Source organism: Lytechinus variegatus, chromosome 2, assembly GCF_018143015.1.
Source record: "Lytechinus variegatus isolate NC3 chromosome 2, Lvar_3.0, whole genome shotgun sequence".
In the NCBI taxonomy this organism is placed as follows: Eukaryota; Metazoa; Echinodermata; class Echinoidea; order Temnopleuroida; family Toxopneustidae; genus Lytechinus; species Lytechinus variegatus.
The window spans coordinates 57,945,982-57,961,944 of record NC_054741.1 but is presented as its reverse complement, the minus strand read 5'-3'; the positions used below and the strand labels follow the sequence as shown (position 1 = coordinate 57,961,944).

At 37.0% G+C, this 15,963-nt stretch overlaps 1 protein-coding gene across 2 annotated transcripts in view; it reads right to left on the bottom strand.

Moving 5' to 3' along the window:
* LOC121408462 (E3 ubiquitin-protein ligase DTX1-like) overlaps positions 1-7,162 on the bottom strand; it is a 43,921-nt gene extending 36,759 nt beyond the window's left edge. For both annotated transcript variants that reach the window (XM_041599939.1, XM_041599940.1), the window contains exon 1: positions 6,793-7,162. In XM_041599939.1, the coding sequence (XP_041455873.1) occupies positions 6,793-7,009 (217 nt within the window). In that variant the 5' untranslated portion in view covers positions 7,010-7,162. The remainder of the gene's footprint in view (positions 1-6,792) is intronic.
* Positions 7,163-15,963: the final 8,801 nt, after the last annotated feature.

The window sequence follows — 15,963 nt, the reverse complement described above, 5'->3', positions numbered from 1 at the left end:
TGTCGATATAAGGCCTATCGACAACAGCACTAGAAATTGGATCTACGCAAAAATTAACTTCCGAACACCATTTTCGATAAAATGACAAGAATAATGGGTAAACAAAATGTGGTATAATAGACTGAATTCGGAAGGTAAAGGATTGATTTTTCGAGAGCCAAATCACGTGCGAAAAAAGTTGACCTAACTTCCTCTGTGAAACTGCGCACTGTGATGCGCACTCACTGGATCGGCCTGAATCCGAGGAAAAACAGCTTTAAAATGAAGGTCGTCTAAATGCTGATTCTGTGGTATTGTGATTCATGTTTGTGTTTTGAATCATGATCAAATCATGATTCTGGCTTGAGGTCGCACAAACGCAGCCCAAGACAAATTAAAACTTTTTGCCTATCAGAGAAATTTAGAGATCTTTGTTTTTTGTTTAAAACCAAATCTAATAAGGGCCTGAAACACAAACGGTTTAATAGCCTTTAGGCTTGTTATTCTATGAAGAAATCTGTGGGGAAAAAAGCATGGACTTCTAACATGGGTAGTGCCCGCCGACTGCATGAGAGGGTCTTTGCAAGGCAGAAAATTTGATAATTGGAACAAATATACAGTGTACATGTATATTTAAAACACAATTACACAAAGAAATATAAAAAATACAGTTCACAGTAGGCCTGACTTGAAACCGATATTTCAATATTCGGATACCCGACACTGAAAAACGGACGGCAGATGGGTATCCGAAATTTTACCCTGAAATATAAAAAGTAATATCCATTTGCACAATATTTGAGTTATATTTAAGATTTTCAGTTATATTTGAGTTTTGAACCTATCTGATGATGGCAAGAGTCAGCATGCGCTAATTAAAATATTTCTGAAAACCACAAAATTACGAGAAGCTGAATATTTTGGGTTGAATCTGTTTTGCAATTGGATTTGACTAATGTGAGTAAGCGTGAGGCTACGGCTTCAAATGTAGATCGTATGAATGTGTATCAAAACTAAATATTAGTAAATGACTATTATTTGAGTTATACAAGTCGGGCCTAGTTACGATCCCATTTAATGGTTGCGAGAGTATGTGTGCTTATTTTTTAGTTCCGATCAATTGAAATAAGATGCGATGAATTTGACCGAGGCGAGTGCAAGTCTACTATTACTAAAAGTCTAAAACCAGACAGGCCTACATCATTCAACTCACACACATGCTGTCCTGTCTCGACGTGTCTGGAGTGAATCGTCCAATATATATTTGGTCACATTACACTCGCTATGTACACCTTCATATGGGATCATACTTATACTTGGAATATTTTCATTTTCACGTCGAGTTTCTTGCCATTCCCCAAATTATAACCAAGCTCTCATTTCTCAACTTCTGAAACATAATCACACTTCTAACAAAGATTCAAGACAAGATTTAATCATAGTAACAGTAACTAATCACTTTTATAAAACGGGTTCAAGGATGTAGCCAATGGTGAGTGCGTATTCAAGTCACGTGTTCATGCTTTAATTATGCGCAACCTTCCAGTCGTGCAGTTTTCGTGCAGCACTGTGCGTTTTTTGTGCAGCACTGTGCAATTTTTGTGCAGCATTAGTTCCAATATAGCACGTAAAAACTGATACGCGTTCAGTAAAAGAGACTGGCTAGGATTTGGATGCGCTTACATGTACTTAGGCGCGCATAGTAGATACGCCTGTGATGTCATAATTGACAGTCTTGTGATCTCTTCTTCTGTGCGATCGTACACAAGTTGGAGGGATTTGAACAAAATTTCCATGAAAAATTCATTTTGCTGACCCGTTTTATAAAACAATTAATGCACATTTTAAGATTTGTGATGTTAGTGACGATGCGAGCAACTCTCGGGCATTCACAATATTGTGCAAAAGCACTCGGCGCAAGTGCCTCTTGCTTTCGCATAATGGTAAATACCCTCGAGTGTGCTGCATCGTCATAACACACTCATAAATGTGCATTAATTGTATAACATTCATCACCAGTAAGTTTTACTGCAAAACACGTCGATTCACAACCGACCACATCATAAACCTTTCTGGCAAGATACCGCCTTTTAAGTATTGTTGTTTACGTGATGATGGATATCAAAATTTATAGTGGATATGCCATTTAAACTAAAATAAAGGAAAATGTGTGTTTTGTAATTTATATATTAAATATTAATTCATGAAAGAGATTTTCAATTGACAATTATCACTCTTTCATAATTCTCCTCATCATTCATCGCTATCATCTTCAGAATTCATTTTGCATTTGATGAATAAATTACAAGAACCAACATGACACACCCGAGTAGCCCGATCAACATTTATATGATGCTTAAAATGGTTTCAAATTATCTTCATTCTTCACTCGCATTGAAAGTCGAGGTAAGAAAATATATGATGAGCTACGCATTTGAAATCATCAAAACATAAGATGGGAAAGAAAAACGATCTTAAGCGACACCATAGTTAAATCGCCATCGTTGTCAGAACGGAACTTTACTCCATACACGGACGGTCATGTTTCAAAACTGATATAAAAACGATGGTTTTCGGCGGGAATATATTACCGAAGAAGATTAATTGATATTGGTGATTATATTGGCAACTAAAACTTATGACAGGAAAGTGGTGATTCAGTGTCCACGGATACCCGAACCCGAAAACCATTATCCCACGGGCAGAAACTGTTCAGATATCCGTTTGGTGGCAGCACTAGTTTACAGGCCTGCATATTTTTTTTTTTTAAATGGACACAATACTGTACTGCAGTTGACTCATCACTGGATGAGTTGATGAAATTTTGAGGCAGAAACATCAAACACATCATGCAATATATTGAAATAGATGAATTAATGTTGATCTCTAACACATACTTACATGTACATGTACCATTCCTACCTATCCTTGAAGTACTCCAGCATTATTAAAAGGAGCAAGAATAGAATGACTGCTGATCATTTGTTATTCCTAGAATTTTGAATTGGAAACACAACCATCTTGATGCGATTTTTTATGTGAAATTATCTTTATCTTCAGAAATACATTCAGTCATGAGTCACACTTTTTCTTAAAGCATCACACAATGAAAAGTAAGTAGAACAATATATTGATTCTGAAATACCCCCATGTTCATAATTCACATCAATATGATCCACGATGCAAAATTAAGTACATCTTTCAAAAGTACTCTCATTCTTAAAAACAGGTCAACATGGTCAATAAACACGGTCCAGCATAAAATATCAATATTGTTCAGTAGTGATTCTGAAGAAATTGTGGATATGGAAATGGGGTCTTGCTGTCAGCTACTTGCAGCATGAGCTGTGACCTTTGACCTCTCGACTCTGATTTCAAACATAGCCAGTATTTTGGTGTCATCTACCCAGACACCAAACATTTTTAAAAGTCAAGTCCACCAGAGAAAAATGTTGATTTGAATAGATAAAAATCAAAATTATCAAACAAGCATTATGCTGAAAATTTCATCAAAATTGGATGTAACATACAGTAAAACAAGTTAAGACATTTTAAAGTTTCGCTTATTTTTCACAAAACAGTGATATGCATGCTCAACTCAGTGACATGCAAATGAGATAGTCGATGTTGTCCCTCGCTCACTATTTTTTTTTTATTGTTCGAATTATACAATATTTCATTTTGTACAGATTTGACGATAAGGACCAACTTGATTAAACTATATTAAACAATGCTAATTCCACATGTTCAGGGAGGAATTAATCATTGTTTCACAGGACAACAGGGAGAAAATTTGAATATTTCATATAATGAAATACAACAGAAATAGTACATGTACGTGAGTGATGTCATCAGTTTCCTCATTTGCATACCGACAAGGATGTGACTATAACTGTTTTGTGAAAGTAAGTGAAAATATAAAATGTCATAACTTTCTTATCTTACCTCCGATTTAGATGACATTTTCAGTGTTATGCTTGTTAGATTTTTTTCTTTTTATTTGAATCAACTTTTTGTTGGAGTGGACTTGTCCTTTCATATGTTGAATATTTCATATCTTATCACGCGGAAACCAACTTGCATATTTAATAAGCTCTGACCTGTGACCTGCGGACTCGGAATTCGAACTTAGCCTTTACTTTGGTGTCATCTACGTACACAACCAAATATTTTTTAGGAAAGACTTCCTTATATCCCCTCCACTACTAGTAATTTAATAAAATACTTCTCCAAAACCCCCTTCTTTCATTCTCTCTTTTTTTTAAATCTTATTTCCTGTTGGAACTTGGATTCGAACCTCTCGTAGAACGAGGCATCTCCAATCTATCACCTTACTCACTAGGCTAGCAGGAATTGTTGAAAGCCATGGGTTTCATAACAGTTATCAACCAATATTACGACTAGTCTACTCTCAAGGAGTATTGGGTATTCATTTTTCTGACTAAATAAACTGATGCCATTGGGAATTACACACGCTTGAGATTTTGACAGAATAATGCCGTATTTTGGTATGTATCCAACTTTTCCTTCCTAAATCTCTTAGAAATATGTCAGATAATTCTTGATAAACCTCCATATTTTTTTTCAATTCTAGTGGAGCCTTGCCTTTTTTTAAACCTGTTAGTATTTCACAATCTGTCATGCAGAAACCAACTTGCATATTTAATGAGCTGTGACCTTTGACCTGAGGACTCCAAATTCGAACTTAGCCTGTATTTTGGTGTCATCTACCTACACACCAAAATTTTTTAAATCCATTGAATATTTTTCGACTTATTGCGCGGAAACCAAGTGGGGGGGATGGACAGACGGACTTCGTCTGCAGGGGCATAAAAAGAAAACTTCAACGGCATTGAATTTGCACTGAAATCAAGTTGATGACAGGGTGCGGTAGGCCTTCATTCGACAGGGGCCTCGATCGCAATGTGGGAGCGAATGACCACTGCAACTTCCGGGTTGCACATCGGGGTGCGACGCAATTCAGCAGCATTCAATTTTGAAAGCGCAATGCACGATGTTGAATCTCGGCCATGAGACATCACAATACATTTAATTCAGGATTTTATGAACTGATCTATAGGTCTGAGACGGAAATTGAAATAAAATGAACTTAGGCAAAATAGACAAGTCTATTTAGATCTCAATCTAAGAGTTTGGGAAAATATTCCACTGATTCGTGGAATATTTTTCCAAACTCATTTTTTGTATTTTGTGAGCCACCCAATATTATATAAATGCTGTTTGACCTACGACCGATCGCATGCAATATTTTGAAATCGGCCATGAATGATACGTGTGAGGAAATACATGTAGATACTGTCCCAAAGGCAAAATCACCAATTTTAAGCATAGCCGGGGGGTGGACACGGAGTGATATAAGGGCCGGTAAAGAGTAAGAAATTAAGCTATTTTTCTTTCTCGTTATATTTTTTTCTATAACTTTTACAATAATTATTTCAATAAATAGTATTTCCATCCCACCTTGGTCACTCGGAATATCCGATTGAGTTAACCGTCCCGAAGTTCGGGTAGGTGGAGTGTAGTGTAGCGATAGTGAAGTGGAGCCTGCACAAACTTCGTTTGAGGTAGGCTACTCACAATTTCCACAAACACTGGTGCAAATAATATCATTTTGTGAAAAGAATTTTTTTTTACTTTAACTTAAGTTTATGGTCTCCCAAGTCTGCGCACCCTCCTATCTGCGTGATTCTAGTAAAAGAAGTTACGCAATCAGCACGAACTTTACACATGCAATACTAGACCAAAAGCTTCGGTCTCTGTTATGTTGGTTGTTCAGCTGAACTCCGTTGGCTTCACTCACCAAATACAGAGACCGAAGTTCTAGCGCGATCTGTACAGGGGACTCAGTGGCCATATGTTTATGTACTTAAGATCGGATAAAACGGGGAAGTGAATTTGCGCGACAGCCAGGGTAAGTCACTGTTTTTGTTCCTTTTAACTTTATTTTTCTTTGTTTTTTGGCAATTAATGCCAAGAGGGAATATCAATTTGCATTTTGGTCGCGTTAATTTTCAAAATTTTTATTCATTAAAGACAAAAATTGAAGAGCCCCGACGGGGGGATTTTGCATTCCAAGTCCCCTAATGGTGGTTGCACGATAGCGAGCCGTCTGTGTACGAGGAGAAATTTTTTAAAAATGTTAAAAAACTCCTCGAAACAGACGGCTGCCAGCTGTCTAATGCAATACATACACAGGTATTCATAAAAAATCTGACTCAAAATGGTGGAAAAATAATGAATTCAGGGCATTTCGTGTGACAGCCTCAAAATGCAGCCTTTGTCATCGAAATCCCCGAATCATGTGCAAAGTGAATGAGTGCGCAGACATGGGGTACCATTTTTTTTTCAATCTGAAAATGACAGCCCGAGGTTTTTTCCAAGAAAATCATATATGATATAGGCCTATTTCAAATTCTTATGAGATATTTGGCACACTAACTCATTATGATGTAAGGAACATTAATAAACTGAAAGATTTTGTGAAATAAAAAGAAATTCACTTTAAATCTTAACTCAAATCGTTAGGTGCGCAGACTTGGGGCCCACCATCATAATTTAGAACCCCAAAAAATGAAATACCGGTATTCATGATACATGTATTGCAGAAAAGCTATTGTAAAATTTAGAGTTGATACAAAACTTTCCAGCATTATTAGTTTCTACCATTCATTGGCGTCAAACATCACATCACACTTCACAGATTAAAAAAAATTAAATTATTAAATTAGGCCTAACAACATAACTTAATAATAACAACTCATGTCATGACTCATGATAAACAACCCGGCTAACCTGACGTGGTCCGATACTGTTGCATGGCCGAAAAATCTATTTCATAAGATGACAAGGCTGGGTCAACATCCGCCAGGGCCAGGGTAGTCTCTCTGCCATATGCCGCTTCCAATTCGACGACCACGGACGGATCGTAAGCTCGCCATCGTCCATGGTCGGAAAACCATTCCCACACAACAACATCGTCCTCGTCCATATTGTTTTGGTCCTCATTCATTCGAGCAGGAGCAATTCGCCGATCCACTAGTGCGCTAGCGCTGGGAGGCTTCGTGCGGAGGGGTCAGCTCTGCTCCAGATGCGCCGAACAATGACCAAGCGAGAGCAAGCTCTAGCCGTTGCCTTCGGACAGATGAGGGCAAGTCGAGACGGGCATCGTATAATTGGTTCAGCGAATTCATATACAGTAAACAAGGATAAATCGTAGATGGCGATATTCCAGAAAATCGAACAATCTTTTCTCAGCTCAGTCTGCACCGTAAGATTAGAAAGTTCCCAGAAGGTTCCTCTCGTGTATATTTTTACCGCCAAATATTCGAGCCCATTGTAGGCCTACTCCTTTTCAAATGCCTACATGAACTTTTTTCTCTCTATCTCTATTCAAAACTTATAACAGAATGGAAGAACATAATAACAATTTATTGAATGGCATAAAAATGTAAGTTTTACACGTAAAGACAAGAAATTACTGTAGACGACGAAAAAAATCTTATTCCACTTTATACTAACTTAGCATTATTCATATACATAGGCGGCGGAAGCGGGGGGGACAGGGGGGACGTGTCCCCCCCTAAATTTGAGGAGGGGGGGACGGTCCCCCCCTAAATTTGTTGTTGATGACCTTTTTTTTTTTTTTTTTTTTTTTTTTGCTTGTCAATTTATTTTCCTACGTCCCCCCTAAAATTTTTGGCTTGAGAACTTTTTTTTGGGGGGGGGGCTTGTCAAAATTTTTGGGGTTGTCCCCTCCTAAAAATTTTGGCTTCCGCCGCCAATGTTCATATAGGCCATCAATTTGCCATTTCTTAAGATGGAAATATAGATTCTTTCCCTTCAGCAGTTTTATCAGTACTCAACATTACTCACTTGCTACACCTCGGACTTCCTCCATAATAGGGGAAGTGCTTCAGTTGCACCCAAACTCGGCGTATGAAAGGACCCCCCCCCCCACCGAATTGCCGACGCAAATAATGGGGAGGGGAAAAGAAAAGGAAGAAAGGTTAATTTGAAATAAGATTCTGCAAAATGAGGATCAAATGGAAACTACATCCCTTTTAAAAGTCGATAGGTCTGTACAAACAAGCCCTTTTTCTTCTTTTTTTTTTACTCATGCTTCGATGTATTATTATAGTGAGATATGTTAATGTCTGCAAACATGGCAAAAAGATGCTTTTAACTTGTGCTTTTATCCTGTGAATCTCTTGTTGTGCAATGATTTCGATAGGTCCACCCGTCTGCAGCGCAGGACATTGCATTAGTGTACGGAGCAGTGCCGGCGGATACCAGACAGGTTTCAATTATCGGAGGTCTTTGCATAATTATTATGTAGGCCTATACTTTACGTGAACCGCATAAAAAGCAGATAGGATTATAGAGCTTATCAACCGTAAGCAGTTATCAAAATCGGATGCAAAATATTAAAGTTATGATTTTCCCTTCATTTTCACAAAGTATTTGTAATAGGCCTACTATATGCAAATGAGAGAGTTGATGATTTCCCTCAGACTTACTATTTCCTTTGTATTTTTTTTAAACTTTATACAATATTTCAATTCTTACAGACCGTTGACAATAATGACCAACTTGACTGAGCCACTATTGTTAAAAAAGGTCCTCAAGTTCGGGGAGGAATAAAGCTTGGTTTCACATGACAAAATGAGGAGAAAAATTAACATTAAATGTATAGTGAGTGGGTGGAATCATCAGTCCTCTCACTGCATACCGACCAGGATTGATGTCATATAAATTTCTTATTTTGCATCCGATTTTGATGAATTTTTCATTATCATACTTGTTGGATATTCTCTTTGCATTCAAATCCCCCTTTTGATGGTGGTAGACACGTCTTTTAAACATCGTCTGAATAATACTGCATTTTCATCGGGGGAGGGCAAAGAAAATGAGACGGAATGGGTTTCCCATTTCTTTTCATTTGGATGGATGTCGTTATAGGCATCGGGCAAGTTTCATTTGCAAGATAGCCCCACGCTTATTACGCTTCTCAAACGCTGTTTAAAATTTCAAGCACGTTGTTTAAGCCCGCCACTTTAGCAACTGTAGTTTAAAACTTTAAACAACTATTGTGGTTAGAGTGAGACGGGCTTAAATAGCGTGCTTAAAATTTTAAACAACGCTATTTACAAATAAGAGGGTGGCTGCTTAATATGTATGAGAGCGCCACCATTCACCATCAATTCTGGCCAGAAAAGGCTTTTCCAGGGTCTTTCATAATTATTGTATTACACTAGTATTTTTTCCGAGAAAATGAATTGAAATTTTCACAGGTTTCACCTATTTGATACACCCAGTCCATATTTTGAACATTAACCCGTGAAACATCTAAATAAGGGTATGTCTATTTACCATGCTTCACTTTCTTTCTTTTTTTTACCATCACTAAGCTAACTTACGTGACAACAATCATATAAAACAGAAACCATTTTATTAATGCAGCATTTATTTTCAAATCATGTTCTAGTATTAATATCATTAAGTATTTATTTGCAGCATTTTCAAAGTTAAGGAAGATGACTGGATTTCCCAACCCCCTCCCTTAAACCGTCCTTTTTATCTCCCCTCTTTTGCAAATTCTGCTCCTCCTTTTTTTGCATCTCCTCCAAAATCGTCCCCACTTCTTTTCTTTCCAATTCTCCTGTATAGGCCTCACATCTTCCTATTGCACGCTCATCCCATGAGTAATGACGTCAAGCATCCTTGTTGATCATATAGTTAATTACAGCTGTAAGGGCTCTGTGTCATGGACAGTGTCGGGTCACGAAAGAAACTCGAGATCACGAGCCAAGGATTATCTGCTTGGACACCCTGTATAATGAGAACAATAAAACAAACTATTTGCCATTTCATATTTTTGCATTAGGCTTATAAATTAAGTCATGCGAGCACATCAATAAAACATTAAAGCCCGTTTACAGTTTTGGGAAAAGGGTCAGTAACTCTTTTGCAAATTATACCCACTGATCCACTAGCGTACCTAAGGGGGGGGGGGGCAGGGGGCAGACTGCCCCCCGACGAGTCACAACTCATGCAAGGGACGTATCCCTGCCCCCCCCCCCCCTCCGACGAGTCAAAACTGATCATTGACGAGCCACAAGTGGCCCCCAGCTTTGAACTTGAAGACATTATTTTTGCTTGTCAAATTTTTTGGCGGACGAATTTGACCCCTCTTTGGAAAATCCTAGGTACGCCACTGCACTGATCTCTTAACCAAATGTGACTTTTAAGCGTTAAAAGTGCGTATTATAGAGACGAATTAAGTAGAACAAAATTTGATATCATCTTACCGAGGCTTCACAATTGATTTCTTCGTCAGAGATGACGTCACCGATGTCCAACTCTTTCTGCATCCATTCCTCTGCTAGCCCATGTTCAAGTCTCAGTGACCTCAGTCTCCTTGCCAAGGTACTCATATCAGCCAGTTCTTCGGATGTCTTCTCGACCACCGGATCACGTGATTCGTAAAGATTCCACCACTTCTCAACCCACCACGGACACGTTGACGAGGAGGGTGACGAGCTCTGGGAAACAGAGTCGTCCTCGTTGTCGAGGAGATCGTTGATGCCTTTGAATTCAGTGACCTATTGCAACAACAACAAAAATCTTTCATTGCTATAATTTCGTACAGAGTGAAACACCAGAACCTATGATGCAATAAATATTATGCCTATGTTGTGCGTTCAAAAGGCCACCTTTATAAGACGTGATTGTAGGCTTTTATCATTATTCTATACACAAACCAGGGCCCCAGGGGAGGGGGGGGGCGGGGGCCTGGGGCCGATCCCGGTCTGCCTCGATGATCTTTTTTTAAGTAGTGCAAAATAAAAGGGAGGAAGCATTTGGTGAGAAATGGTGAGAAAGGGGAAGCATTTGGTGAGAAATGGAAAGAAGAGGCCGTGTAACTCTCCATAGCCCCTTTTAATCAATTGAAGAAAAATATAGTTTTGTCATTACAAAAATAGACAGGCGCTGCTCCTAAACATGGTGATGGGTTTAGTCTCAACTCCCATACACCTTTGTCCCTCCTACGTAAATGATACATTTCAATGCAAATTCTGAATAGACGTAACAACTAAATCTCTTTTATGCAAGAAAAGATAATAACAAATCAATTTTTATAGAAAATCCCTTCTCAAACACTTGATACCTTATTTGACTGTTTTCTCATGGATTCTCTCATCTTCTCCATGTGTTGAGTAATGGAGATTCGTCGTCTCTTGTACCAGGATTCTTTACCAGTTTTCTCTTCAAGATACTGAACTGGGGTACGCTTTGTAGATCGACGGAACAGTTTCTTGAATCTGGAGGAGCCAATCTGGTCCTTTCCTATTACGTCAATAGGAATAATGTCAAAGGAATAACAGAAAAGGGGGGTCCCAGTTTAAACATTAAATAATGGTAACCTTTGACAATACATATACCAGATTTGGCCAAGTGCCCATGCATGTTTATGGTCGGGAGAGGGGATACCGTATATAAACACTAATCAAATTCTTACAATTTTGAGTTTCTTCGATGTGAGTTAAAGGACAAGTCCACCCCAGCAAAAACTTGATTTGAATAAAAAGATAAAAATCATCAAGCATAACACTGAAAGTTTCATCAAAATCGGATGTAAAATAAGAAAGTTATGGCATTTTAAATTTTCTCTTCATTTCACATTATGCACATCTCAGTCGGTATGCAAATGAGGAACTGATGACATCACTCACTATTTCTTTTGTATTTTATTATAAGAAATATGAAATATTTCTATTTTCTCGTCATTGTCATGTGAAATGAAGTTTCATTCTTCCCTAAAAACATGGAATTCTATTATTTTAACATTTTGTGCTTCAGGCAAGGAGGTCCTAATCATCAAATTCGTAAAAATTGAAATATTGTATAATTCAAACAATAAAAAACAAAAGAAATAGTGAGTGAGTGAGTGACATCATCGACTCTCTCATTTGGATGTAACTGGCTCGTTCATATAACTATTTTGTTAAAAATAAGCAAAACTTTGAAATGTCATAACTTTCTTATTTTACATCCGATTATGATGAAATTTTCAGCATCATGAGCATTGTGCTTGTCTGATTTTTCTCTATTGATTCAAATCAACATTTTTCTGAGGTGGACTTGACCTTTAAAGATTTCCATAATATAGTCGATTTAGGAGAATCATGCTAATACTTATGCGAATGGGCCTACGTAGATTTTACTTCTAATATATTTTTTAATTGATTCATATAGATAATCGGATAAATATACCTTTCAATGCATCTTGCTTTGTTTTCATTCCATTTTTGTCCCACGCCCTTGTCCTCCTTTCCCCCTCATCTCGTACATTTCCTTTGCCTTTGGGGTAATGTTTCTTGTCCCGGTTGCCCTCGTTGGTCGTCGAAGTCCGAGATTTGATAACAGCTCCAATTCGAGCCCATGGCCAGTGAAATGTAACTTTCAAACTAAATAGATGTGATAGTTTATTAGTTGTAAGCTATGCGTCATGAAGTGACAACCGTTTCCATATTTTGTTTGCCACTATAGAGTAGCATTGTTAGTATACAACATTGCTTTCAAGAATAACCCTATCCGCATCACATAATTAGTTATAATTTAGTCCGTAGAATAGCACTTTAATAAATCTTCAATAGTTAGCATTTGCCTTAATAACAGATTATAAGAACAAGTGGAATTCGATTAAAATGACCTAAAACTTACCGCATTTTAGGTTTTGATGTTTCACCAAGCATCGTGTATTTATAACAATTACACGAAAGATCAGAATATATTGAAATATGGTATTATTTCAATGAAGAAAGCAATCATAAATGAGAGCTATTGAAGAGCACGGCTAATTCTCAGTGAGATTAACAATGATCTGAATATCAATGGTTTCTTTTGTTTACATTGGTCAAAAAGTTTGTCGTTATGCAATACATTGTGACGAAACAATGGTAAAATAGCGCATACTAAGTAAAACACACACAACTCATTACGCGTTTAGTGACAAATTATTACGTCACACCTTGCGTCACACTCATGCCCCGTGTTCCTTGAAAGCGTCTCTCTCGGTGTGCTGGGGTGACTTTCTTTTGGTATAGTGAAACTTTTTATTTTATTTTTTGCCTGTCAAAAATTAAATTTACATCAGCCCTTCCTGTAAAAAAAAAAAACGTTCCCATGCAGGGCCGTGGGTGATTTGGTAAATAATGATTGCCACTCATTACCGAATTACTCACGACCAAGAAAAAAAAGAGGAAAGGAATGGAATGATATAATGGTTAAAATTGATGTAATCTCTTGAATATTTTGTCGAAATCTATCACAAAATTGGATTTCTGTAATAAAAATTTCAAAATTGTTGCTCGCTTCGCTTGCACACGACTTTCTTAGAATTTTACTTGATGCGCCCCTAGTCTCCTGAATTCTTTTGTTCATTACTTCATTGTCTCGCCGTGCAGGTAGACGTCATGAATCACCGATGTGCAGGGACATGAGAGTAACTTTTTACAGGGGCTGCTGTAAATATATATATAAATTATGATTATGTATTAATTTGACAAACACAGAAGGTGGGTTTTTCTACAAGAAAATAAGGTAATTTGGGTTTTGGTCAGCAGAAATTTTACAAGCATAAGAAAAGGGGGTGACTGCAAAATGAAGGTCATTTTGATCTCGAGAAATTTCAGAAGCAAACAACAACAAAAAAGTTAAATCGCAAAGCAAAGAAATTTTGGTCCCGAGAAATTTGACAAGGAAAAAAAAGGGGGCAGGGGTATATCCAAAGTAAAGGACATTTTTGTTACATTTCTCAATTTTGTCACAGCTACCATAATTCCAGGGGGTGTTGCCTATGGAGAATAATACACGCAGGACCCCCCCCCTCTCAGCAAAATCTTGAGGTACTTCAGCACCCCCAGCACCCCCGCTTCCCAGGCCATGCCACTCTGGAACATCATGCATCTTGTTCTCTTCTAATGATATTTTGGTAATTTTATAATAGAATCACATTTTCTTTCCATAAAAAAATGTCCAGAATCGAGGATATTTGTCATAACATCAAATTTTATCTTAAAGCAAATGAATAATTCCAAATTATGTACAGCACATATGCATTTTTTTATTTCTGTCTTGGCGGTCACAATTGAAATAGGAAAACACCACCCGAACTAGCATTTTATTACAAACAGCTATAGGATCGAATTTTAAAGATTGCTTGCGACATAATCATCAAATCAATGATTATAAAAGTTAAATCACTTAAAGGAATGACGTATTAGCTTTACCAAGATATCCGAATGATGTTTTCTACGGCCCTGCATCAAACACGATTGTTTATTTTAAGAAGGCCTAATAGAAAATAGTTTGTTCACTTCCATTGTTTATTGATAGCACAATACAGTTGTGACTTCTTTATTAATATTAAATATATACATATGCTTGTAGATAAAGAAGAAAGAATTTTTGGTATAAAAATTTGGGGATAAAAAGAGATTTTTAAGAAAACCTTATACCTTTCAATTTTTATTGTTCGTTGCCGCTTCTCGTTTTCGAATGAGAATATTCAGTCAGTCAGAATTGGTTTTATGCATATGCCTATTTTTTATTGTGAAGGCAAAATGTGGATGGAAAGGGAATGTGAAAAGTAAAGATGCATAATAAAGAGAGAAAATGACGACAATGAGAGAGGATACAGAGACACACACATCTATAGAGAAAGAGATGGGAATTATTAAGGATGAGGAAGTTAGACTTTGGGGGCGTTAGTAGGAGATGGTTTTATACCTAGACAAATAAAATTATTAAGAAAATAATAGATAGATAGATGGATGGATGGATGGACGGATAAATAGATAGATAGATAGATAGATGGATGGATGGATGGACGGATAAATAGATAGATAGATGGATGGATGGGTGGACGGATAAATAGATAGATAGATAGTTAGATAGATATGGATGGATAGATAGATAAATAGAGAGCGAGAGATAGAGAGAGAGATTGATAGATAGATATATGGATGGATTGATAGATTGATAGATAGATAGAGAGCGAGAGAGAGAGAGAGATAGATAGATGGATGATAGATAGATAGATGGATGGATGGATGGATGGATGGATGGATGGATAGATAGATAGATTAATAGATAGATAGATTGATGGATAGATAGATAGATGGATGGATGAATGGATAGATAGATATATAGATAGATAGACAGATATATAGATAGATAGATGAATAGAGATAGATAGATAGAAAGATAGATAGATAGATAGGTAGATAGAATGAATGAATACAGGGGCAATTTATATCAATATCTTTTGTTACTTCCTCCAATGCACCTTGATCATTTCACTTTTATATTTCTTACTTCTCTTTGTAAAATATCCGGGTTTTTTTAATTTTGGGTCGGGTTTTATTTTGTTCCTCTATCAAAGAGAGTGCTTATTATCATGACGTTGAATTTGTTTTTTTTTCAGAATTAAGCAGCTTTCAAATAGGCCATGGGAGCAAAGCCACTCGACCATGTCAACTGTTGCTTATCACATTATAAGAGTAGACAGGAATAACTTTCATTTCTGAAAATTTTTTAAAAACAATTTCTTACATTATGTACTCAGTGTAGCCAACCATGTTCAACTTTTTTTCCATCACCTAACAAAAAAAGACACAAAAAAGACAAATATAAATCATAAAAACAGGAGTCCATAACTTGCAGTATAGATCTATAAACTCATTTATTTTCAAACAATTTTCAAAACATATTTGCAGCATTTAAGGAAGATGTATATTTATGAATTTCCCAACCCCGTCCCCTAGACCTCCTTTTTATCTCCCCTCTCTTTCTTCTGCTCCTCCTTTTTCTGCATCTCCTCCAAAATTGTCCCCACTTCTTCCATTTCAAATTCTCCTGCATAGGCCTCACATATTGCACGCTCATCCCATGAGTAATGGC